At 35.5% G+C, this 26,130-nt stretch overlaps 1 protein-coding gene across 1 annotated transcript in view; it reads right to left on the reverse strand.

Moving 5' to 3' along the window:
* Nucleotides 1-1,099: 1,099 nt before the first annotated feature.
* The window catches only part of arrdc1b (arrestin domain containing 1b), a 66,899-nt gene continuing 41,868 nt past the window's right edge, over nucleotides 1,100-26,130 (reverse strand). Inside the window, 7 exon segments of the mRNA NM_001365234.1 lie at nucleotides 1,100-4,190; nucleotides 6,223-6,691; nucleotides 8,575-8,751; nucleotides 9,309-9,491; nucleotides 11,004-11,158; nucleotides 13,659-13,709; nucleotides 24,623-24,733. Of these exon segments, the coding sequence (NP_001352163.1) occupies nucleotides 4,123-4,190; nucleotides 6,223-6,691; nucleotides 8,575-8,751; nucleotides 9,309-9,491; nucleotides 11,004-11,158; nucleotides 13,659-13,709; nucleotides 24,623-24,733 (1,214 nt within the window). The 3' untranslated portion in view covers nucleotides 1,100-4,122.

Consider the following 26,130-nt stretch of genomic DNA (forward strand, 5'->3'; position numbering starts at 1 on the left):
ATTCATTAATATTGTAATGAAGTTAAACTTGAACATTAAACATAATTCATTAATATTGTAATGAAGTTAAACTTGAACATTAAACATAATTCATTAATATACTGTAATTAAGTTAAACTTGAGACGGCATTGTACAACAGAGTAGTCACGTGGCGCGTCATTCTCTACAGGATGCACTGAAGGGAAATGAACATTTAATCATGAAGGCTCAGTATGTATTTGTAGCCAACGAAGTCATTTTTTTAGTAGGCTAATATAGCTAATATAAATACATACAGCATGTGTTGCCATCATTATAAGGCTTATATAAAGCTTTTAATTTTTTGCGGCTCCAGACATATTTGTTTTTGTTTTTTTTTTGTCCAATATGGCTCTTTCAACATTTTGGGTTGCCGACCCCTGGCTTACTCAAATGTTCTAATAATATTGATAAAAAAAAATAAAAATCGATCTTACAATAACGTTCTTGAAAAGCTTCTAGGATGATACTTTTACCTGATAAATCCTGATGAAAGTTGGAGGATGATCCCTGATAGGTGCATTATCCTGCTGGAAGTAGCCATCAGAAGATGGGTACACTGTGGTCATAAAGGGATGGACATGGTCAGCAACAATACTCAGGTAGGCTGTGGCATTGACATGATACTCAGTTGTTAATAATGGGCCCAAAGTGTGCCAAGAAAATATATCCTACACCATTACACCACCCCCACCAGCCTGAGCTGTTGATATAAGGCAGGATGGATCCATGCTTTCATGTTGTTGTCGAGATGGTTGAGCTTGAAAATCCCAGTAGATCATCAGTTTCTGAAATACTCATTCCAGCCCATCTGGCTCCAACAACTGTTCATGTTCAAAGTCACTGAAATCACCTTTCTTCCCCATTCTGATACTCAGTTTGAACAGCAGCAGATCGTCTTGACCATGTCTGCTTGCCTAAATGCACTGAGTTGCTGCCATGTGATTGGCTGATTAAAAATTTGCATTAACAAGCAATTGGAATGTACCTAATAAAGTGGCCGGTAAGTGTAGAAATAAACCCAAGTAAAAAATGAACCATTAAATGAACAACATTGCAGGGTAAAAATGAGAATTAAAGTGATTTTATTACTTTTGCTGTACAAGTTTGATTCTGTTTAACAACTTCACATAAAACATCGATCCATAATCGTGCTACTTTATTTCGAAACCTGCTGGAAAATCCAGGGAAAGAAAAGTACCACTTAATGAAATGAAACTTGATAAAGCTGCTGAAACTTTAGTTAAAAGTTAAAAAAAAAAAAAAAAAACAGAACATAATACATGTACATAAGCCATGAAGAAGTGTTCATCCATACCGCAACTTCAGCATTTACAAAAATGGAGGACGTATGAATTTTTTCTTTCACTTGCACTGCTACAAATTATCATCTATACTTTCTCCTACGACACTTTCTGATTTCTGATGCCAACAGAAAGCTAAAGAGGCTCGAGAGACAAATGAGCAATACATCTGATGCAACATTCTTTTTTAAAATTACTGTATGATGGGACCAGCGATGCTTCAGATTTACATTTAAGGCAAAATGTGGTTGAACATTTACAGAACTTCAAATCACTGACATGCAATTTTAATGCTCTTTTTCAGATCTTTTTTTACAATGTATGCATTCACTTAGATTTCAGCACTTACAGTGAAGAAACAGAATCTGAATTTACGTTTAGCTGCTGTTAAAAGTCACAGTGGCCTGCGGGGATACAATCAGCACAAAGCCCCTTGATATGAATTTGAATGGGCCATTCTCTAAAATATGTGCCTTTTGTAGTCTAAAAAAGTGATTTTTTTTTTTAAGTACACCATTTTTCAAAAACCTACTATAATACAGTTTTTAAGTAATGAACTGCACTAATCTGTTTTAATGTTTTCAAATAGTATTTTCACAGTGAATATTCAACAAACAATCAATGTTCAGATTTTCTCAACAAAATTCACAATTATACTAACTAATTAAAGTGTTTTGAATCTTTAAAATAGTTAGAATAAAATGAAATAAAAATAAAACATTCCCTAAAACTTAAAAAAATCTATGTCCAATCAAAATGTCAAATTTTAAGTAGGCCAGAAAACAGATCATTTAAAAATCAATGTTCAAGTATTATTATTTTTCTTCTATTAATCTATTGTTGCATTTGAAGTACACAAATGGCACCTTTTTTAGCAGAATGACCTGATTATTACTTTCTGTCATCACTGTAAATAAAACATAGCGCATGAATCTCAAACAAAATCCAGAAATGAGTACCGAAAACTTTATTTTATTTTGGTCATTTAAAATAACACAGAACATGATTTATGTGTCTGTTGTGTTCCGAATCAGACTTTCTTTCCATGCTAAATCAAGAACTAAATAAAACAATAACAATACTGATCTAAAATAGAAAAATGATTATTTATATTTTGAAGAGGAAGTGGAGAAAACATTCACACACACACACATAAACATATACAAACACATAAAAGTGCCTTTTTGTGCTTCAATTTTTCAAATTCTAATACAGTTCAAGGGTCTGAACTGATCAACATGAAAAAAACAAATGTGTTTGCCATATTAAAGGACTGTACACGACAGCCTAAGGCCTCACCGGAAATCCATCATAAATCTCCATTTGTTGTGGGATAATGTGAGAAATATTGATGAATACGACCAAAAGTCACATACAAAAGACATGTACATTACCTGACAAAAGTCTTGTCGCCTATCTAAGTTTTAGGAACAACAAATAATGACTTGACTTCTAGTTGATCATTTAGTATCAGAAGTGGCTTATATGAAAGGCCTCTAGATTACGCTTATTTAATTTAAATATGATCATGCCTTGATTTTTAATTATTTAATTAGGACAGTAAGGTCTGACTTTGCTGAGAAAAAAAGTTTGGATTCTTTGGATTCATCTTCAATGCCTCCTCCTTCATTTTACCCAAGACACGCTCAATAATGTTCATGTCTAGTGATTGGGTTGGCCAATCCTGGAGCACCTTGACCTTCTTTGTTTTTAACTATGATTCTTCCTTCACCAAACTTGACTGATTTCTGTGAAAATCTTGGGTCCATGCGCGTTCCAGTAGGTCCTCTGCAGTATTTGTGATGATTGAGCTGCAGTTTAATAGGTGATTCATCTGTAAAATCTGCCGTCTGTCACTTTTCCAAATGATCAACAAGAAGTCAATTCATTATTGATTTCAAATAAAATTAGATTTCAGATGATGCACATTACTGATATCTTTCCATTTTACCAGCATTGACATGATGCAAACTCTGAAAAACAGGACTATTGGCTGTATAATAACTCCAGGGTGGAACTGTGAGATCTAAAAAAGAAAAAGATGAGTATATTGTTTTTGTTTGGTGTAAAATATGATAACAGAAATGAGTCAGCAGTCTGATGTTTGCTTTGAAAATCCCTCGACAGGCAGGAAAAGTAGTTTTCATTCAGAAACGATGGAATATATTGTTCCCTTAAGCATTCTTCAAGGGACCTCGGCTACCATTCGGCCAAGCGATAACGACTTATGTGCCCATGATGGCGACTACATTGGTATTTCCAAGCTGTATCCACACAGTGTCTGTTTGGTGATGAGTTAAAAAGTCCCATCAATCACCTTTAATAAATAAACTTGTTCTTTGCAGAGTAACGTTTTCTGCGGCCCAGTGTTTTGGTTCAGAGCCACCGCTGCTTGCGTAAATCATGCCAGAATCATATCCGTTTGATTTATTCCCCCGGTCAGGCAGAATTATTTTACTAAGCACATTCTCTGATGAACTTCACATAAGGCCAGGCTTGGTTGAATGAAAAAGTGTAACTTTCACTTCAAAATGCTTCAGATGCTGGTATTTATTTCGCAAAATCTCTGAGTGGGGTTTTGTTGAGTGCTACGTCTTCTTAGGCACTGAAACCTTCTCCCCGCTTGTTTTCTGCTGAAATTATGATATGAGGGGATTAACTACAAATTGTAAGGAAATTATCCTAGAGTTTTCAGGATATTTGGTTGATGGAGAGGGTGGCAGCAATGCCTGTACCATCCAGCAGGGGGCAGCATATGAATGGCATAATGAAGAAGCAGGACGTCTGAATTGTCGACGTCTACCTCATGCTACTGTTGAAGCTCGAGTTGTTGCTACTGCAGCTTTCCTCGTAAGTAGGAGGAGGCTCTGAAAATTAGAGTAAATGAAGAAAATCTGATTAAATTGGAGCACAAAATATGTTTGGATGTTGTACTCATGTCCATTATTTAAAGTCACTGTACAAAACAACAACAAACAAACTAAATAAATAAATCTTATAGTTTCTAAAATTGTGAAAGAGCAAATTTAGACCATATAAAACCAACTGAACCCCAAAACATGGCTTCAAATATTGCTAGCATGGTTCTATGTAAATGAACAAACTGCTAACTTGGCTGAGTTGTAAACATGTTTCTAACATGAATTGGCATGTTGCTAACATGTTTTAGGAAGTTTCTAGCATGAGCTATTGCCAATATGTTTCTAGGTAAACTAGCAAATTGCTAGCATATGACGTGTTTCAACAAAGCATGTTTCAACATAAATGATCGAATTCTGAACATGGCAGAATGAAAAAAGCTTTCTTTTACGCCTTAGCATGTTTCTAGGCAAGTTAGCAAATTGCTAATATGGCAGCATGTAGTTATCATGAACTAGCACATAGCTGATGCAAAGATTGTTGCTTGTGTGGTCTGAATTGATTATGCGTATGTAACCACCAGGGGTCCGTTCTTCATACATGGATTTCTGAATTAGCTGGATTACTCAATTAGCTGGATGTCAACGTTTTCACATGATCCAGGATCGTTTCGCTCTTCAAAACTCATCTGAGACTTGTTGTCATAGTAACAGTTTTAATAGATCAAACCTGCGCAAGAGCAGGTTTATTTCAAATGAACAGGATTAGATCTGGTCAGTTCAAGCAAAGATACCAAATGCTGATAATTTCTTGGTAAAATAGTAAAAAAAAAAAACATTAAATTAAAAAATTATAAATAATATAAATAATATAAATAATAAATATTATATATATATATATATATATATATATATATATATATATATATATATATATATATATATATATATATATAAATAAAATTATATACATATAAAGTTTAAAAATATATATTTATAAAACTTATGCAATCTGCACGGTCTGGTGTGAAGATGTCTAAGTAGATTCAAATAAGTATTATGATTGGACGACAAATCATTATGAGGGGATGGCGTTTAGCAGGTCCACCACCACCAGTTCAAGCATGAGTTACAGAATTGGGGAAGGTGGCAGCATATGAAAAAATTACATAGAATACTTGATAAATTAGATGTTTATAAGAGAAGATGGGGAAATTATTTTTGGAGGATGAATAAGGTCCCAGGGGTGAGATGCATAGTAAAAGTGTAATTATCTTATATTATTTATCTGTATTTACTGGACTTATGATAGCAACATCTAATTACTGTAACTGCCGCTGTTGGGGAGGGGAAAGAGGGTGTTAAAAGGACGTAAAAATGTGTAAACTGATGGCACTGATAAATTGAGGAAAATAAAACATTTGAATTATCAAAAAAAGAAATGTTTTCTTCACTGTTTAAAATGTGTTTAGCTATAATGATTATGCATACAGTTGAAGTCAGAATTATAAACCCCCCTGAATTATTAGCCGTGCCTGTTAATTTTATTCCCAAATTTCTGTTTAACGGACTTTGTCAACATTTCTAATAACTGATTTATTTTATCTTTGCCATGATGACAGTAAATAAGATTTTACTAGATGTTTTTCAAGACACTTCTATACAGCTTAAAGCGACATTTAAAGGCTAGATTAATTAGGTTAACTAGGCAGGTTAGGGTAATTAGGCAAGTTTTTGTATATCGATGGTTTGTTCTATAGACCATTGAAAAAATATATAGCTTAAATGGACTAATAATTTTGACTTTAAAATGTTTTTTTATTCTAGCCAAAATAAGATATAAATAAGACTTTCTCTAGAAGAAAAATTATTATCAGACATATTGTAAAAATTTCCATCATTTGGGAAATTAATTAAAAAAGAAAAAAAAATTCAAAGGGGGCTAATAATTTTGACTTCAACTGCATATTATGGTGTTCGTTTTTAAACACAAAAACCCTGCTAAACATACAGGGCACTACTTTCCACCTAGATCACTCACCATGTGGGTATTCCCAGGTGCTATATTCAGGGGGCAGGATGAGTGGACAGGACGTGGGCACCGGCGTTGCGTTCCCATCAGTGAAGAAAGGTATAGTGGCTCCTGTGGACAAACAAAAGAGCGGTGCGGAGCCGTCTGTAGACTGGACATGTTGCTGGCTCTGTGGCAGTACTGGACCTGACGCATGACCGTAAGGAGCCACAGAGAGAGGAGCGCCGGACGGGTCCTGCTGAGAATGGCTCTTGGTGGGGATCTCCTCACTGTCGCCTCCTCCAGCCGCCAGCTGTCCTGCCAGCTCCTCTTCTACAGGAGGTGCACTCGGGACTACAGCTGCTGGATTGAGACTCGGCCCGGTGGGCATCGGGACACCATGAGCCATAGGGTGAGGAATTGAAGGAGTCAAGTTTACAGCAATGTTTCCAATGTAGATGGGTAATGTGACCGCAGCCTCAGGAGATTTTAGTGAAACCTGCCAGAAGAAAAGACTTTATGAAAAGCACTGTATGACATTAATAATTTTACATACATCTTAATTAGAGATGTCCAGATCCGATCGCGTGATCGGAAATCGGGCCTGACCATGCGATTTCAGACTCTATTGGAATTGGACATTACCAGATCAGGACTTGAATATATATGCGTAGTGTAACCACAGATACAGGAACACTGGATTGTTTTAAAGCCACAATTCATCAGCGTATCACTCGTATGTCAGCTTATAGACAAAGCAGCTGATTGATGCGAGTTTGAAATGCTCCAGTGTCCCTATATCTGTAGTTATACTCCATAAACAGCGAAGAGTTCAGTGAACCGATCACCTTCACAGCCAATCACAGTCATTTCTGTTGAGCACGCGAACACAATGTCAAATGAACGATGTTTAACAACGTGCTCCACAGCGCTCAAATGTAAGAGCATCACTCTGTCAAATCACATAGCTTAGATCTGAACTGAACTTAAACACTAAAAACTGAACTACCCTGATCCAGTTACTATGAGCATTTATGTGAAGCTGCTTTGACACAATCTACATTGTAAAAGCGCTATACAAATAAAGCTGAATTAAATTAAATTGAATAGATGGCTGGCCAGCTCCAAAAAGAGTCCTGGTGGTTTCATCATGTTCATGATCATGTTCAATCAACTAATTATACCACAGGTAAACTCCAATTAAGCTGCTGAACCATCTCAAGAATGATCAGTGGAAACAGAACATACCTGAGCTCAATTTAGAGCTTCACCGCAAAGGCTGTGAATACTTATGTACATGTGACTCTTCAGGTTTTTTATTTTTCTGATTGTCATTATGGGGTATTGTGTGTAGAATTTTGAGGAAATAAACATATTTAATCCATTTTGGAATAAGGCTGTAACAGAAAAAGTGGAGCACTATGAACACTGTCCGGATGCACTGTACTTAGTTCAGTCTTTACTTACAGATCCTGTTCATGAATAATCTGCTCTAAATAATTCTTTCATGAGCAAATCTGATTCATTTTTCAAATTGAGTGACTGAATAAGATCTATTCAACTATTCGAGTGATTCGGTTAAGTCAGACTGATTAAATATCTTTAGAAATCCATTCAATTTTTCTTATCAGATCTTAGGAATGAATCAGTTGATCCAGTTTACAAATCATTTGATTTAGTTCTTAAATTTTTTGAATCAGATCTTTTTAATGAATAGCTCTATCCTGTTTGGATGATTATTTAATGAATTAGACTGATTTAGCTTTTAAATTCAACTCAGTTTTTCAGCTGATTTAGTAAATAATTTTGATTTAATTTAAATAATTTGATTTAATTCTTAAATTCAATTCACTGAATCAGATCTTTTAATTGAATTGCTCTTTCCTGTTTGGAAGATTGTTTAAAGAATTAGACTGATTTAGATTTTAAATTCTACTTGGTTAATCAGCTGATTCAGTTCATAAATCATCTGATTTGTTTCTTAACTCACTAATTCAGATCTTTTCCATGAACTGGCTGATCATGTTTGAATAATTGTTTGATTAATTAGACAGAGTTGGCTCTTGAATTCAATTCCGTGATTTATCGAGCCTCTTCAGTAAATCAACTGATCCAGTTCTGAAAACCCCTCAGAACATTTTAACTTGCTGAGGTTGGTACTTTTAAATGAATGGATCAATCCTTTTCACAAAACAGCTCTAAATGATTCTTTAAATGAGACTAATTTACTCTTAATTTCAAATTAATCTATTATTTAACTCAATTAAAGACTCAATCATCAGTCAAACTATTCCATAAAAGAGTTTGAACTTACATGAAGGTGATTAAATGACAACAGAAGGTTTTAACTCAATGCTAAAGTTAAGATTTAGATTCTCGTACCTGGATAAAGTACTCAATATCTATGAGATTGCAGCCGGTGAGTCCTGACTGAGGAAGAGGAGGGACGATGATCTGCTCTCTCCACTCCGCATGTTTGCCTGCCTTCACTCCTGCTCCCTCCACCTCTGCTATGGGCCGCAGATCAAAAACTGGACGCTTAGTCTTATACGAAACTCTCTGCGCAAACATACACAGATATAATGAGTGATATCATCTGACAATTTCTGCATGTACCCTACTGTATCGCTTAGACAGTGAAGAGGAATTCATGCAAACTGCTCAGCATATACGAGTACACCCCTCACAAATCTATATATTCAATTAATCATTTATAAAAGATGCTATACAATGTTATATTTATGCTGAAGCCAAATCTAGAGCTAACCTAACAAAATAGCTTACAATAACGTACTAAAATGAGTACACCCTAATTTAAATGTAAAGTGAGGGGAAAAAATATCAAGAGAAACAAAAAATACATCAAAATCAGTCAAAATTAGGTGGTTTGCAATTTATTTTGCTTGAATTTAAATGTATCATCTTTCTATTTCTAAAGATGTTCTGCGACTAAAATATTATTTTAATAAATATCTCTGTCTGATAAATCAGTTTTGTTCAAATGCAACAATTTATATGACCCATATTTACAGAGAAATGGACACAAATATTTATTTTCAAAATGGGCTGCACTTATTATGAAACTAAATGTGATCATATTGTTCTACTTTACTGACCTGAATCAGGCTGGCCATCACAAAGCCGGTGTCTTTACCAGACTTGTTATGTATTTCAGCGGAGAGTTTAATGACCTGTCCAGGAGTGTATCCTCTTAGATCAGTGTAAGCCTTCAGCATAAGCGTGCCTGTTTTTACCAGGAGGTAGTTAAACTTTTTCGTTGTCACTGCACAGCTGGGTTGCTGGGAAAAGTAGGACACATATTTTAGATGACATTTTTTATATACATTTTTGATACTTTATTATTAGTATTCCATTCCTTTATTAATTTTCCTTAGGTTTAGTCCCTTATTTATCAGAAGTCGCCACAGTGGAATGAACTGACAACTTCCGGCAACCCAAATCTGGGAAACACTCTCATTCACACACACTCATAAAATATGGCCAATTTTGTTTTACCCAATTCACCTAAAGCGCATGTCTTTGGACTGTGGGGGAAACAGGAGCACCCAGAGGAAACCTCACGCGAACACAGGGAGAACATGCAAACTCCAAACAGAAATGCCACCCGGGGGTGGCGAGGAAAACGTAATTGTTTTATGTTCAGTCCACTTAAATTTGTAAAAACAATTAAGTTACCTCAATCAATTTGTCTTGGGGTCTCAGCATGGAGGAATTGTGTGGAAGTCAGCATTTTTTATTAGTGAACTACAAAGCTTTTTTTCCCTTTTATTTATGATCTTGTGACACTGCAGGCTGGAGTAAGGATGTTAAAAAAAAATTCACCTTTTATTCATGGTTATGAATTACTATTAATATTATACATAGTTATAAACTGGATAAAATCACTATATCACTGTTTTATTGTATTATTTAGGCAAATAAGTGTTACCTAGGGGAGCAGAAGAGATATTCAAAAACATTTTGAATACACAGTGCTCAGCAAAATTGAGTACATCCCATTTTGAAAATAAATATGAAGAGTTTTTTCTGAAGAGTGCCATCTGAAGTTTTCTTCTAAAATGAGCATTTTTCTCAACCTCTTGTCTTTATGTTCTGTTATTTCACATTAAAGGCCATGAAAATACTTTATTCTTTTACATACAAGTAAAACTACTGAACATGCACATATAAGCCTGAAAAAAATGCTAATATTAGAAGAAAATCTCAGATGGTACTTAGAGGTTTTTGTATTTGAACTCTTCATATTTTTTATAATCTATTTCTCAGTAAATATTGGTGCATTTGAACAAAACAGATTCATTAAACAGATATATTTATTAAAATAATATTTTAGTCACCAAACTAATTCACAAATTGAACAATAACAGAATTAAATTCAAGCAAAATATTGCAAAAAAAAAAAAAATCATTTCAACAAAATTTTTCCATTTTTCTGCTTTTCTTTCTTTTCTTGATTTTTCCGCTTTTTAAAATTTGTATTTAACATTTTTCCCTAAAATATAAATTTAGGTGTACTAGTTTTTGGACCGTTATCGTAAGTTATTTTGTTAGATAAGCTCCAGATTTGGCTTTAGTATATTATACATTATATTATATATATAGTATATAATATATATTATATTATATATAATATATAGTACATGAGTATATATATTGGCTTTTAATATTACATAGCTTCCTATTAAAATATGAATTTAAAAGATAGATTTGTGAGGGGTGTACTTGTATATGCTGAGCACTGTGAATAAATAATTTCTGATATTTTAGCGATTTAATAAATGGTTATTCACCTCTATATCTGGCAACTCGTTGAGGTTGAGCACATTGAGAAGGTAGAAGGGTCGCTGGGCCTTGTAGTCCTTTGAGAACCGCGGCGTGTCAATAAAAGCTCGAATTTTGTACAAAATCTTACCAAACGGGCCTTCGAACGAGGTTGGAACTGATGCTACAACAAACACAAACATCGAGTTATTTAGTACTTGTCAAAAGCTTCTTCTTATAATCACAGAAAACAACAATATTATTCCAGGACCAGAATGTTGAATGATGACAAGATGAGGTTAGAGCTCACAATCAATAAAACAGATCAACACCCCTTTAAGTGCTGTCATCCTAAAAGCAAAAAAATAAGCTTGAGGTGCCAGGAAAAGTAATAAACCACTAAGAAATTCAAATAAAACAACACTCGGATACTAGCTTCATCTCTGTATCTATATCGTTTGAATTTGGATGCGTGACACGTTCCAGATTAATGGATTGGAAAGTCCCTGTTTTGATCCGATCCTTCCAGTTTAATCTTCTCCAGATGTTCATACAATCTGCCAGCAGGAGGCGCAGTTGACACTTTTTTTAATGCACCTGTCTAGACTTCAGTGCTTTCCCTCCAAATCAATGTAAATAAAACATCCTAAATACACTCTTAAAAGTTTTGTTTGTCACATTTAATCAATGTGTTTGTAAATTTCAACTAGAGAATATATTTCTAAAAGCTGTTTTCTTACCTCACAGTTTTATTGTTAATAAAACACTTGTCTTTTTATTTGACAACAATTATTAAACAATTTCTTTGTGCTTTATATTGACCACCGGAGTACTTGTACTTGTCAATTTTAAGGTTTTAGTCTTTTTCCAATCATTCACTTTAAAGAGCACCTATTTTACCACTTTTACAAGATCTAAGATGGTGTCTGCAGAATGTGCCTGTAGAGTTTCAACTCAAAATAACCATTAGATTATTTATAATAGCCTCCAGAATTTGCCCATATTAGTGTCTGAAGATATTTTAGCTGTTTTTGTAACCTGTGGCTTTAAATGCAAATGAGCTGCTTCTCCCCACCCACCGTTGCCTCGTGCGTGTCTGCTTGTCATCATGCATTATATCAGATAAACAGCAGTCAGTGATAGAGACAGAGATGGATGAAGCTGAAATACAGCTCATTAGTCAAAAATACCAAGTAAGTTTATTTCATGTATTTGTGGTGGAGTTTATTCAAGCCTTTCTGAAAGGATGAATCTCACACAAATGCATTTGCAGCACACACACACACACATTAGCATTTATTGACACCATGCGGCCGTGGTGATTATAGCGGTTAAGAATTACATAGGGATTTTATTGTCTTTATTACAAGTAGGCTCTGTTTTAGAAACATCTTACAAAAGACTTACAAAGATCATAGAGAATTGGAATAAATATTTTAACCTAGTTTAATTGCAACTAAATATTCTGTGGATATGTGTATACATGTAATTATAAAAACATGGCACATATCAAGAAATTCGGTGGACGGAGAAACTGCACTCCTAATGTCAAGAAATTAAAAAAAAAAAGAGACTTGTTGGGTTTCTATCACTCTAATAAGACTGTGGACACAATATACACACAGTTCTGTCCAAACAGCTTACAAAAGTTGATTTTCATCATAGGTAGCATTTCATTGATATAAAAGGACCAAAATAAATTAGTCACACTTATTTTACTACACACTATCGCTGTATGTAGATTTTAAATACAGTCCATATTTCTATCACATCTTTTTTAAAATGTGTTTTTTATTCATGCAGCGAGCAACAAAACTTTGGTGGAACTTGTACATACCAGACTTGACAGTTTTATTAATACAAAACTTAACTTTTCATTTGTGAAATGCCTAACAATTGAGAAATTAGTCTATTTCTTGCTGTAATTCTGTAAAAATCTAATTCTATCAAATTTTTGTCTACTTTTTATCTCTGTTTTATCCAATATGTATGCAAATTATATCTCATTTGCATATTTAAACTAATTTTAATCTTAAATTAAAAGAAATCTAATTATTTATTAACTTGTTATTTATTATAATAATTACTTATTATTTCCTAATGTAATAAATCAAATATTGAAGTAAATTTATTACTATTAGTTTATGTTTTTTTCACCTACAGTTTTAACTGTGAATCTTTCTGTTATTAAGGGATTATTTTTAAAGGGATAGTTCACCCAAAAATGAAAATGTACTCATTATTTACTCTTCCTCAAGTGGTTGTTTCTTCATTCTGTTGAACACAAAAACAGAAAAAAACTGTAACTATTGACTTCCACTGTAGGAAAAACAAAAACTATGGATGTCAATGGTTACAGGTTTCTAGCTTTCTTCAAAATATCAGAAGAAAGAAAGTGAGTAAATGATGACAGAATTTTCACTTTTGAGTGAACTATCCCTTTAAATGTTCATGAATGGGCATGTTTGTGCAGGAAGGAGCAGAACATAACAAGAGGACTTTATACAGTTTAGGTTAAAATTAAACTCTTCTTCCAGCCTGTCACCCTTCAGAAACACTCAGCATAGTTTAACCGTACACCCGAGCGCTCTCCATCTGAGATATGCAATAAAACAATACACTCCTCTAGATGAAAATGCCCTTTAACGTCTTTGAAATGCTAATTGTAAAACTGGAGCAATTACCTGGAATGAGAAACTGAAACGGAAAGCTGTGCTCACCAGGTGGCAGAGTACCTGTCATAGCAGAGAAAGAGAGAAAAATAAACAAATATATGAATATTATGTAAAATATTATTATAAATACACACTTAGTGAAGCATTTAAAATACATGATTAAGACAAGTGCATTTAACACAAACTAATAAAATTAATAAACACATTCATTCATTGAATGAATGTATAAATAAAACTACAATTTTTTTAATTAATATATAAATTATAATGTAATATACTATAATATAGCACTTTTAATCATTTACTACCCATAATAATTGAGAATAATTTACCACCAAAAATTCTACATTACTGTATTTACTGTACGGTAAGAACAAACAAAATCTAAAAAAAAAAATATTAAACACTACACCCAAGCATAATATATAATACACGTCTCACTTTTCTAATCAAATTCAAATCGGCTTATGATCTCTCATGGATTGCACAATATATTAGGGTTTATTAATCCTATTAATGACAGCATTTCCAACAATGCATCCATCAAATACACCAGAATATCAACCACATAAGCCTAAGCAGCACACATCCTGAAGTCCTTCAATATCTTGAGAAAGCAGTGTATTTTGCAGGTGAAAGTCCAGTAAGTCAGAATGACTCGAACAGAACGGCCTATCAGAGTAAACAAGCACACCGTCAGCCGTAACAAAGCCTCTCCTGTGCTTTCAAAGCGGGGATTTCCACAACATCACAGATCATACACATTCTAAAAGGATTTGCATCCAGACTGAATAAATAACTTGGATAAAGCAACGCATTCCCTCTGATGTTTGGTAAAATAAGATTTATAATTTGTCACCCAGCATGTGAATAATCCACACGCACTACGGGATTGCTTATAAACTTAAAAATGGGGTAGTAAAAAGATGTAGCGAGGATGTTGAAGAATGTAATGGAGTTCAAGTGTGAGGAGAAAACCAGTTAGGCTAACACCAGCCATCATTACTGTATAAATCCGCTTTTTGTTTACAAGTCGCGGCCTTGAAGACAGGAAAAGACCTCTTAGAGAAAATGATGGGGAATTCACTGACATGAACAGATATACAGCAGTGGCTGTCTGTTTTGGTTATTCTGGCAGCGTTTTATAAGGAAGGAAGTGAGGCTGATTAAGGCTACACTGTAGCCAACAACTAGCAAAACAGTGACACTTAGCTTTATGCTTCTGGTAGCAATTTGAATCCAAAACTGTCTATATTGTGGGTTTGAATCAAATACATCTTACAAATGTGGCTTTTAAACAATGGAAAAAATAAAATGTAATGACAAAAATTGAAGACTTATTTTAATAATTTAATCAAGTTTCAACTACATTTTAATGTGTTTAGTCGGTATGATTCATGTGAGTTGAGATGTAACCTGAGATAATGATTTATTGAGAAGTCAAAAAATGTTGCAGGAGCAGCGTGGTGCCTCAGTAGTTAGCACTGTCGCCTCATAGCAAGAAGGTCACTGGTTCAAGTCCCGGCTGGGCCAGCTGGTATTTCTGTGTGGAGTTTGCACGTTCTCCCCATGTTCGCGTGAGTTTCCTCTAGGTGCTCCAAAATAGGTGAAATAGGTGAATTGGATCAACTAAATTTGCTGTAATGTATGAGTAAGTGTGGATGCGAGAGTTTATAGGTCTTTCCCAGTACTGGGTTGCAGCTGGAAGGGCAACCACTGCGTAAAACATATGCCTGAATAGTAGATGGGTCATCACGCTGTGGTGACCCCAGATAAATAAGGGACTAAGCTGATGGAAAACGAATGAATAAAAATGTTGCATTGTCATTCAGCATTACAGCTATATTTCTGTAAAAATGAAACAAAAATACTTAGGGCCTCTGCTTTTTATAATATGTAAAAGAATAAATGATATTAGTTTTATTATATGATTAAAACACTGATCTTTAATACTTTGCATTTAGATTAATCACATTTAATTACATCCAAAATAAATGCTCGTTTTGTCATTGTGTGTGTATATATATATATATATATATATATATATATATATATATATATATATATATATATATATATATATATATATATATATGTGTGTGTGTGTGTGTGTGTGTGTGTGTGTGTGTGTACTGATAGGGTGATAGGGTGCTGGTTCCCCTTAAAGTTTTATACATATTTATTATGTATATGTGATACACACTCATAGAAACAAAACTATACAAGTTTGTTCCAAGATATTTTAAGTTAGGTATTATTTGTATAAGTAATTTTTTTTGGCTTAGTCCCTTTATTCAACAGGGGTCGCCACAGTGGAATGAACCACCAACTTATCCAGCATATATCCAGCAACATTTTTAAAAAATGTTTATACATAACAAATATACACTGCACACACACTTAAATTATGCCAAAACAAACTTTTATTTTGGATGCTATTAATCGCATTTAATAATGGTCATGCCTACTTAAAACAGCATAATATCTGTAGCATAATTACATTTTAGTTAGTCTTCTATAAATCACAGTAAAACTGCATGATGTTCACTGCAATTTGCTCGTATAATAATAAAATAGTTAAACAGGATAACTCTAATGCATAAGAGAAAAACTCATGTAAAAGGTTTATTGTGTTGTCGGCTCCATCTTTGATATAGTTTATATTGTTCTGCGTGTAAAACTGGTTTTGCGCCCTAAACACAAAACCATCTAATTCTGAGAAAAAAAAATCTGTTTAGTATGAAGCAAATCAAAGAGATATTGTATATCATCAACAAGTAGAAAAAAGCAATGAACATTTACAAGAGCAGCTTCAAGGCACTTTAACAAAAGTGCCACACTCATAGTAGCAGCCTTTGTTTGGTCCAGAGGTGTTAGGGCCAGGAAACACCAAGCAGACTCCAAACAACTAGCGGAAAAACAAAACCCAGTCATGTTGTCACCTTGCATTGAATCTGGACCAAAAAGCTGTGTGTGAACACACCAAACTGACAAAAAACTGAGTGAAACGAGAGCCATGTTCTGCACTTGCACAAAAGGATGCTTTTTCTGCTTTGCAAGAGGAAAGTATTCTGTTTTCTCATTACGCAAATGGAAACCGAACTTCCGACACACATAGACAAACAAACAAACAAACAAGTAAACAAAGCAGCATTTAGCACCATTACCACACAAATTGCCACTAACCACAGGGAGATTCCTTTGTGCAAATATTTCTGATAATATAATATTGCATATCGTACCACACCTTAATATTTGAGAAATGTAGCAAAATTATAGCCGACCTCGTTGTGACCTTTCTTGCCTTGTATAGTTTACTTGCTACGTAACTTCTACGTCGCACTCGAGCTCTGATTTGTTTCTAAATAGAACTCTCTCAGAACTCTCTCTTCAACCGACGGCCAACACCAATTCTACATGCTGAATCAGCCCAACAAGCTACAACATTAACCTGACGAGAGGTGATGTTAGAAAGAAGCCCAATGGTTGACTGTCTGCTTGGTGTGTCCTGACCCTTAAAAGATAATATGCCCCAGTGAGCACAATCATTACGACTGTTTGTTTCAATGGAGAGCAATAAACTTGTGGTGACTTCGGCTACGTTAGCGACAGCCACTAGTGGTAACTGGATCAAAGTTGAAAACCCTTCAACTATATGCAAATTAAGAGCGACTTTCGTAAGCGACAGCCAATCCAATTATACTGTACCACTTTTTAGGTACCCTTTGCAAAGGGTACCTAGCACAACAAAAGGGTACCAAAAGGCAGAGCAAGAGGTGCAACTGAACGCTATTGGTTTACAGAGATGCTTCCCTAGCTCGTGGTCAAGCAGGAGAATGAAAACAAAGGAACCGCCATTTTTTAAACACAGCCGAGACTATACACTGTAATAATATATACATATAATAACGAGACCTGGTCAGCCCGAGCTCAAACAAACTTTGGCGTCGTCTTGAAGAACAGCCAAAAAGCCAAAAAGAAGAGCAGAATCTACTCTGTGTCCTGTAGTTTTTTACAAGTCTGTCTAAAGCGCGAGCAATTTCGCTTTCTTGCTTGCACTTGCTGAGCATCAATATTTGAAATAAACTTCTTGAGCTGATGATAATAACGGGTGCAAAATTATTGAAGTGCTTCTGACGTCCGATCCTTTAAGAAACAGACTAACGTGAGAGTGACATGCAAAAAAAACTAAGGAGAAGCCCAGAAAAAACAAAGAAGCAAATGATTCTTTCAGCAACCTAAAACATGAACAAACTGCCATGTTTAAATATTATCATCACCTTTTGGACTATTATAAACTTGAAATGACAGAATTACTTTCTAACAGGAGGTTACATGTGCAGGTGAGGATTAAAGATACAAAGGAGAGGTTTGCACTGACTGGGCTATATGCTGCATGTTGTTTTTGAATCCAAATAAGGACTAAATGACCCGTACCAACCAGTACCACTCAGTGGAAACGGGCCATAAGAAACCTCAAAGTAGGATTGCCCACTAGCAACTTTAAATCTCCACCAAACGCCACAAAAGGCAGCCCTTTACTTAATAGTTAGAGAGTTGAACTTGGGATCTAAAGTTCGCAGGTTTGAGTATTTGGTGGGAAGAGTGAACTAATATCCACCTTAATACCACGGCTGTAGTGATTCCCTTGAGCAAGGCACCGATCCCCCAACTGCTCCCTGGACAAGCCTACTGCTGTGCGTGTGTTCATGGGTCTAACTCGCCTTGGATAAAGCATCTGCTAAAGCATATATATAAGTTGCTGCTAGTATGAATGAGGCGTTAAGAGGTACTTTAGCATCCTTGCTATAGTGCTTCGGTTACATTTTTACAGTTACATGTTTTCTCCCCCGATATTCTCTCATATTTCCACAGCAGAATACAAATTATAAAAACTTTGAACAAAATGGGGGTGAGTAAATCATTCCAAATTTTCAATTGTGTGCACTAGTCCTTTAAATTTGTCAGAGCCACACCTTGCCAATGTGTCAGTGTTCTCATGTCTGTGCTGGAATGCTATAAACACATCCAACTGATATATCATTTACAGAAGTGCAACACCCAGTTTTTAATTTTGAGAGGAGTAATATCATCTGGATCCACCTCCTCCTCCCTGTCCATCAGTGTTGCTGAGCCAAGAAGAGTGGAACTTGAACCCTTAATGGGCAGACAGCATTAGTTCCTGGCAGGCATTCGGCATCTCTGTTGGCCTGCAGGCCTCAGAAGAGCACATCTGTCCCTGATGCTGATTCAGACGGCTGGGCTACTAAAAGGTCTCCTGGAAAGGGGTTCACAGGACAAGCCTGGGCATGTGAACTAACAAGCACTCTGACTGGAAATGACCTGCCAGGACACATACGCAAAACAGAACATAATGACTCCGTGTGACCTGAACACAGAGGTGAGAGACAGAGAGATAGAGCAGAGAAGAGGGGAGTGGAAATTCTTGCCAAAATGCCAAGCTTTTAAACAGATTCTGAAAACACTCAACACTCTTTTGTAATCAGGAATGATGCAAAAAAAACTTTCATGCTAATATTTCTTCATGTAATGTAGGTGCAGACTAAACAATGCTATTCCACTTTTGGCGAAGGGTGTCGTGGTGATTGGTAAACAATAATTTACATTTACATTTAGTCATTTAGCAGACACTTTTATTCAAAGCGACTTACAAATGAGGACAAGGAAACAATTTACACAACTATAAGAGCAACAATGAATAAGTGCTATAGACAAGTTTCAGGTCTGTAAAGTCTGAGGAAAGTATTAGTAGTATTAGTATTTTGTGTTTTTTTGTTTGTTTGTTTTTTTTGGTACAGTTAGTGTGATATCCTGAGAGGCAATTGCAGATTAGGAAGTGAAGTGGAGACTAAATAGTTGAGTTTTTAGTTGTTTCTTGAAAATAGCGAGTGACTCTGCTGTTCTGATGCAGTTAGGGAGTTCATTCCTCCAACTGGGCAGATTAAGCGTGAGCGTTCGCGAATGTGATTTCTTCCCTCTTTGGGATGGAACCACGAGGCGACGTTCATTCACAGAACGCAAGTTTCTGGAGGGCACATAGATCTGCAGAAGTGAGAGCAGATAAGAAGGAGCAAGGCCAGAAGTCACTTTGTAGGCAAACATCAGAGCTTTGAATTTGATGCGAGCAGCAACTGGCAGCCAGTGCAAACGGACTAGCAGCGGAGTGACATGTGCTCGTTTAGGTTCATTGAAGACCACTCGTGCTGCTGCGTTCTGGAGCAGCTGAAGAGGCTTGATAGGGTTAGCTGGAAGCCCAGCTAGTAGAGAGTTGCAGTAATCCAGTTTGGAGAGAACAAGAGCTTGAACAAGGAGTTGAGCTGCATGTTCAGATAAGAAGGGTCGGATCTTTCTGATGTTATAGAGTGCGAATCTGCACGATCGAGCAGTTCTAGAAATGTGGATAGAGAAGTTTAGTTGGTCATCAATCGTTACTCCAAGGCTTTTCACCATTTTGGATGCAGTAATGGTTGCCCCATCCATCTGGATTGAAAAGTTATGGTGTAGAGTCGAGTTGGCAGAAACTACAAGCATTTCCGTTTTTGCGAGGTTCAGCTGAAGATGATGATCTTTCATCCAGTGTGAAATATCCAACAGGCAGACTGAGATGCGAGCTGGAACCGAGGGATCATCAGGATGAATAATGGCTGACAGGACACAAGAATCAATATTTTTATATTATGTTGAACATAACGGCATGTCTGGACCATCAGAAAATCTTTTTTATGTAATGTAGGTGCAGACTAAACAATGTGCCTCCACTTTTTGGCATGATCAGTGTAGCAAAGTGTGTTGTGGTAATTGGTAAACAATAATGGCTGACAGGATGCAAGAATTAATAGTTTTATGTTGAATGTCACGGCATGTGTGGAACAACAGAAATCTAACTTTTTCCCTCCCAATCCCTCACGATGGGTTCTATCGCATTGATAAACATTTATGAGGACTTCTGATAGTACCCAGAATAGCAAAGTCCACTAAAGGAGGTCGAACATTCTCATGCATGGCTCCAAAACTCTAGAATAGCTGTCCTGCTAATGTCGGAGGCTCCGATATACTCTCTCAGTTCAAAACAAGATGAAGGAGCTATCTTCGCCGTCTTTCGGATGCGACGTTAAACCGAGGTCCCGACTCTCTGTGGTCGTTAAAAATCCCAGGATGTCCTTCGAAAAGAGTAGGGGTTTAACCCCGGTATCCTGGCCATATCTGCCCACTGCCCAAATCTTGTCCATCATGGCCTCCCAACCATCCCCATATTCAATTGGCTGCATCACAGTCTCCTCTCCACCAATCAGCTGGTGTGTGGTGTGCGGTCTGGCGCAAAATGGCTGCCGTTGCGTCATCCAGGTGGATGCTGCACACTGGTGGTAGATGAGGAGACTCCCCCCACTGTGTAAAGCGCTTTGAGTGCCCAGAAAAGCGCTATATATAAATGTAAGGAATTATTATTATTATTATTATCTTTTAGCAAAGCATACATGCAATTCATCACATAACTGCATGATGCGCGAGTGTGATCCATGCAGATGAGTGAGCTTGACAAACCACCTGTAGGACACACTTCTCCTGTCTTAATACACAGGCACTCTGCTGGAAATACTTCTTTGTTATACATGTGTGTTTCTGTGTTTGTTTATATAACTACTTTTATTTATAGCACTTCATTTTCGCATTGACAATTATTATATCTTGTTCAAATACATTAAGAACAGCAGCTTCGCTAACAATTTTTTTTGTTCTCTATTTCCAACTGGGGATGCCCATCCAGAGACCTCTAAAGATTGTGTAGTGCCACTTTAATGAGATCCAAGTTCTGTGAAGAGATGATGCCAACCATCGAAGACTTCAAGGACAACACATACACTTAATAAACAAATAGACTGCATTAGGGCTGCACGATATTGCAATAGTCTATCATTGCGATGTTTTTTATTCTGTGATATATATTGCGATGTGAATAAAATTTCACCGGATGACTTAATATTTCTATTTGGAAAAAATTTACAATGTTAGATCGATTGGGATGACTCTGCAGTGGGAGTGCATCTCCTTAAAATTTAATGAACAATCTACAAACTTTTTGGGGTACCCCGACACTTTTTTGTTGTGCTCTGTGCTATTTGCAGTGCATTTCTGTATTTGCATGTGTTGTGAGTATTCTCATGCACGTGTTTGGTCAAAGATTGATGAATTAATGTTTGCTATTTGCATCTCCATAAAATATAATAAACAATCTATACACTTTTTGGGGTCCCTCGACTCATTTTCGTTGTGGTCTGCTATTTGCAGTGCATTTGTGCATTTGCATGTGTTAAGTATTTTCATGCATAACAATCTATAAATACAATCAAGAAAAAGATACAGTACAATTGAAATGTAGTGTTTTATCATGTCCAGAGTCTGACAGTATTCAAGTACAGTAACTGAATTATTAAATTAAAAATAATTTAATAAAACTAATCCTAGTTAAGGTCACAAATGGTACAAATTCTTATACCTAAATGATTTCAAAGTCATTATACAATTACAAACTATAATAACACATGAAAATTATAAATTATAATACAAACTCAACATTGCGTACACTCGCAATGTGACTATTGCATATGAACACATTGCGACATCGCTTCTGAAACAATATATTGTGCAGCTCTACACTCCAATAAACATGTACACATGGACATAACCTATATGCTATATAACTGCAGGTTAATATGTTTATATATAATAATTTCAATCGTTTAAAGCTATTAGTTTCTAGCTGAAGTTATTAGTAATTAATCAAGTTATGTTAACTAAAACCTTAACTTCTCCAAATTTGATTGTAATTCAATATTGTGCATCTTTTTTAAAGCTCATTTGAAACAATAATTATTGAGAAAAGGACTATAGAAATAATCTTGAATTGAATTATGAAGACTGCAAAAATGAAAAAGATGGTAGTAATGCAGATAGGTGGAATTATGAAATGAGGAAAGCCCCTATAAAACATGCCTCCTATATAGTCATTGTTTTTCATGGTCTTGTTTACAGGAATCTGTACTTAGGTTCACTTTCGTAATGACATCATGGAGATTGCTTAAGAAGATGACTAATATCTGGGAAGCAACATGTAGTCTGAGATGTGTCTTGCCTACAAACATGATCAAGATATAAGAGTCAAAACTGCATAATCTGACTATATATGCACAAACGCACGCACGCACGCACACACACACACACACACACACACACACACACACGTTTGTTTTTGTGAAAAGTGGGGACATTATATAGGTTTCCATTCATTTTATACTGTCCAAACCGTATATTATATTGCCCTCACCCCACCCTACCCCTAAACCCAACCATCACAGGAGACAGTGTGCAGCTTCACTCTCTGATTAAACTCATCCTGTAGGATTTATAAGCATTTTGAGAAATGAGGACGTCACCAATGTCCTCATATTTCACCTCCTTTTTGTAATACCTGTATCATACCTACGTCATTATACAGATTTGTGTCCTGATATGTCACACACACACACACACACACACACACACACACACACACACACACACACACACACACACACACACACACACACACACACACACACACACACACACACACACACACACACACACACACACACACACACACACACACACACACACAAAACATTGCATTATTTAATGTCTGAGCCTGGCTTTTATTCATTTCCATTTACAGACCATTACAGACCAACCCAATCTTAGAACAAAGCATAAATAAAAAACGAATGAAGTTAAATTTTGCTTAATACTTTTTAAAAAAAATACTTTTTTTAATAGACCCACAGGAAAACACACACACAGGGTGAAATTCTGTATGTTAAGCATCAAGTGTCCACTAAATGGCTACATCAGTGTTGTTTTACAGCAGTTTTGTGCTTAGTAAATTAGGAAATGTTTCACATCACTGGCAGTTAAGACAGTTCAGAGTATAGCAAAACATATATACCTAAAATAAAGAACGTTTTAACAAATTTTCTCTGTCTGCTACTGTTTAAACAAACAGCTTATCCTGCCTTGAACGTACACAATTAGCATCATTAGCAGATCCCTGTTGCAAAAGTTTCTCAGTAGCCAAAACAGACTTTTTTATGTTGACAGATACCAGGGTAGCCAAAGGCACAACTTTATTTTCTTAAAACATCCATTTCCCTGATATATCTTATACACTCCCTGAAAATAAGGTATACGAGCTGTCACTGGGGTGGTACTGTACCTTTTTATAAGGTACACATTTGTACTTAAAGGGTCCATATTGGTACCTTAAAATATACATTAGTACCTACAAAAATTTAGAGGAACACTTTAGTTCTTTTTAGGTCTGTATATGTACCCTTAAGGTATTAATATGGAGCTTTAAGGTACAAATTTGTACCACTGGAAAAGGTACCACCCCAGTGACAGCTTGCATACCTTTATTTCTGGGAATGTAGCAGGGAGCAAAAATAGCTTTAAACAGGCGATGTATCCTCTTATGTTCAGACATTTGCAACCATTCGCAGTCAGTCTACAGCCACACATATGCCTGATCCTCTAGAAAGATAATCGCTTAGACACTACAACCATCAATTAAATCAGGAATAAGAGCACACATACAGTACAAACTTTAAACATGAACTCAACGACATCAGGTCAGCTATTATTATAACATTGTCTGTCTTTGACAAATGAAACACTTCCCATTTAAAGGAATAACTCATGTCTAACCTACTTTCAAGGATATGTGATACCTGAAACATTCAGACAGACAGGAAGAAACCAACAATACTCGTTCTCAAAACAGGAAATCTATTAGACAGACACAAACTGCTGACGGAGTAAAATGAATGTAAAAGATGTAACAATGAAGACCTTTCAGGAATATTTTGACTTCAAGGTTTATTTATTTGAATGAGATGATGAATGGATGTCGGTCTCCTCACCTTTATCTGCCACAGACAGTGTGCTGCTCAAGTACTTTTCCTCAAGCATCCATGATGCATCGTTCAGCTTGGACGAGATGCCACACGATCCCATACAGCAGACTTTAATGGCTGCAAAACATAATTAAAGGACACAATTACAATTCTGACATTTTTATTAATGATACTTTGGGCTTTTTTCCCTTGTCAAGTCATTTGGAAATGTTAAATGTGTGTGTGTACTTGTTAATGTGGTTTATGAGGACATATTCAAAACTGAATAATGATGTGAGTATGACCAGTGTTGGGCAATACGTGTTATCAGTAACGTGTTACTGTAACGGCATCATCTTTGACAGTAACTCATACTGTAAAACAAAATAACTCTGTTATCGTTACAATATGATGAGTTTGTCTGTTAGAAAGTTAATTAATTTTGGCTGCAGTCTAGCCAACATCTTCCTGTTTACATCAGCGACGCATTGTGGGATTGGTGGATGCCAACCAACCACTGTAAATAAGACGCGTCGTGCATGAGCGCCAGACTGGACAAAATTCCAGCAAAAGTGAGAGACAGAGTGAGCGAAGGGTAGACCAAGTGTGGACGCGAGAGAGACAGAGAGACTATTAACGTTACTATTATTAATTACTATTACTAATACTACTATGTTTCTTGTTTCAAATAAATAAGCAAACATTTGTTATCTGTATAACAAAATTGATTAGTTTAGTAGACACAGTGACACATTTCTGCTATATTTCAGAACACACCTTAATTTAAATGTATAGTGTTGTATAGCTCAGAAAAATGCTTATGTTTTGATTGTTTTACATATCTTATTAGCTGTGTACAATAGCAGATTTTGCACTTTGAAAATACACAGCTTACTTTCCATAAGCTGCTGACATACCACATTTAATTTGTGTTTAGTTTGAAGATTTCTCATAGATTTCATTTTTGAGCAGCTGTTATGTTTTTGTTTTGTTTAAAATGCATAAAATGTATGGTTGTCTGTAATAGCAGATTTTTTGTCCTGAGTTTCATCAAACTGATCGTGAATGATAATTCGGATTACTTTTACTTATTTATTTCATAAAGGTTTTGTGCTTGCTGTATATTGTGTATTTCATATTGTTGCTGGTTTTCATTTACAAGCTGTGAAAGAACGTTTAAGGGTTAAATACAACAACTTTTATGATGCTGAAGTAACTTTAGTTTGGCTTTTTTGTTTTCTGAATATAAAATTCAGCTGGTTTATCACTTTGTGATATTTCTTTATTTTTGTGCTGCTGGACTTATAATAATAAGTTAGTGTTTAAAAATAATTAAACACAGTGTTTTACTTTTTACTTAGGTTTGTCTTGTGTTTTAGTTGTTAGAATGGAAATTAATTAAAACAGTGAAGCTGATCAACAGTGTATTCTCCATGCAGCACTGAAGTGATGTTATAAGAGCATTAATGGGAGCATTAAAAATGTTCGTTGAAAAAGTAACTCAAATATTACTTATAACATATTAAATATAACAG

Source organism: Danio rerio, chromosome 21 (assembly GCF_052040795.2).
Source record: "Danio rerio strain M-AB ecotype USA chromosome 21, GRCz13ab, whole genome shotgun sequence".
In the NCBI taxonomy this organism is placed as follows: domain Eukaryota; kingdom Metazoa; phylum Chordata; class Actinopteri; order Cypriniformes; family Danionidae; genus Danio; species Danio rerio.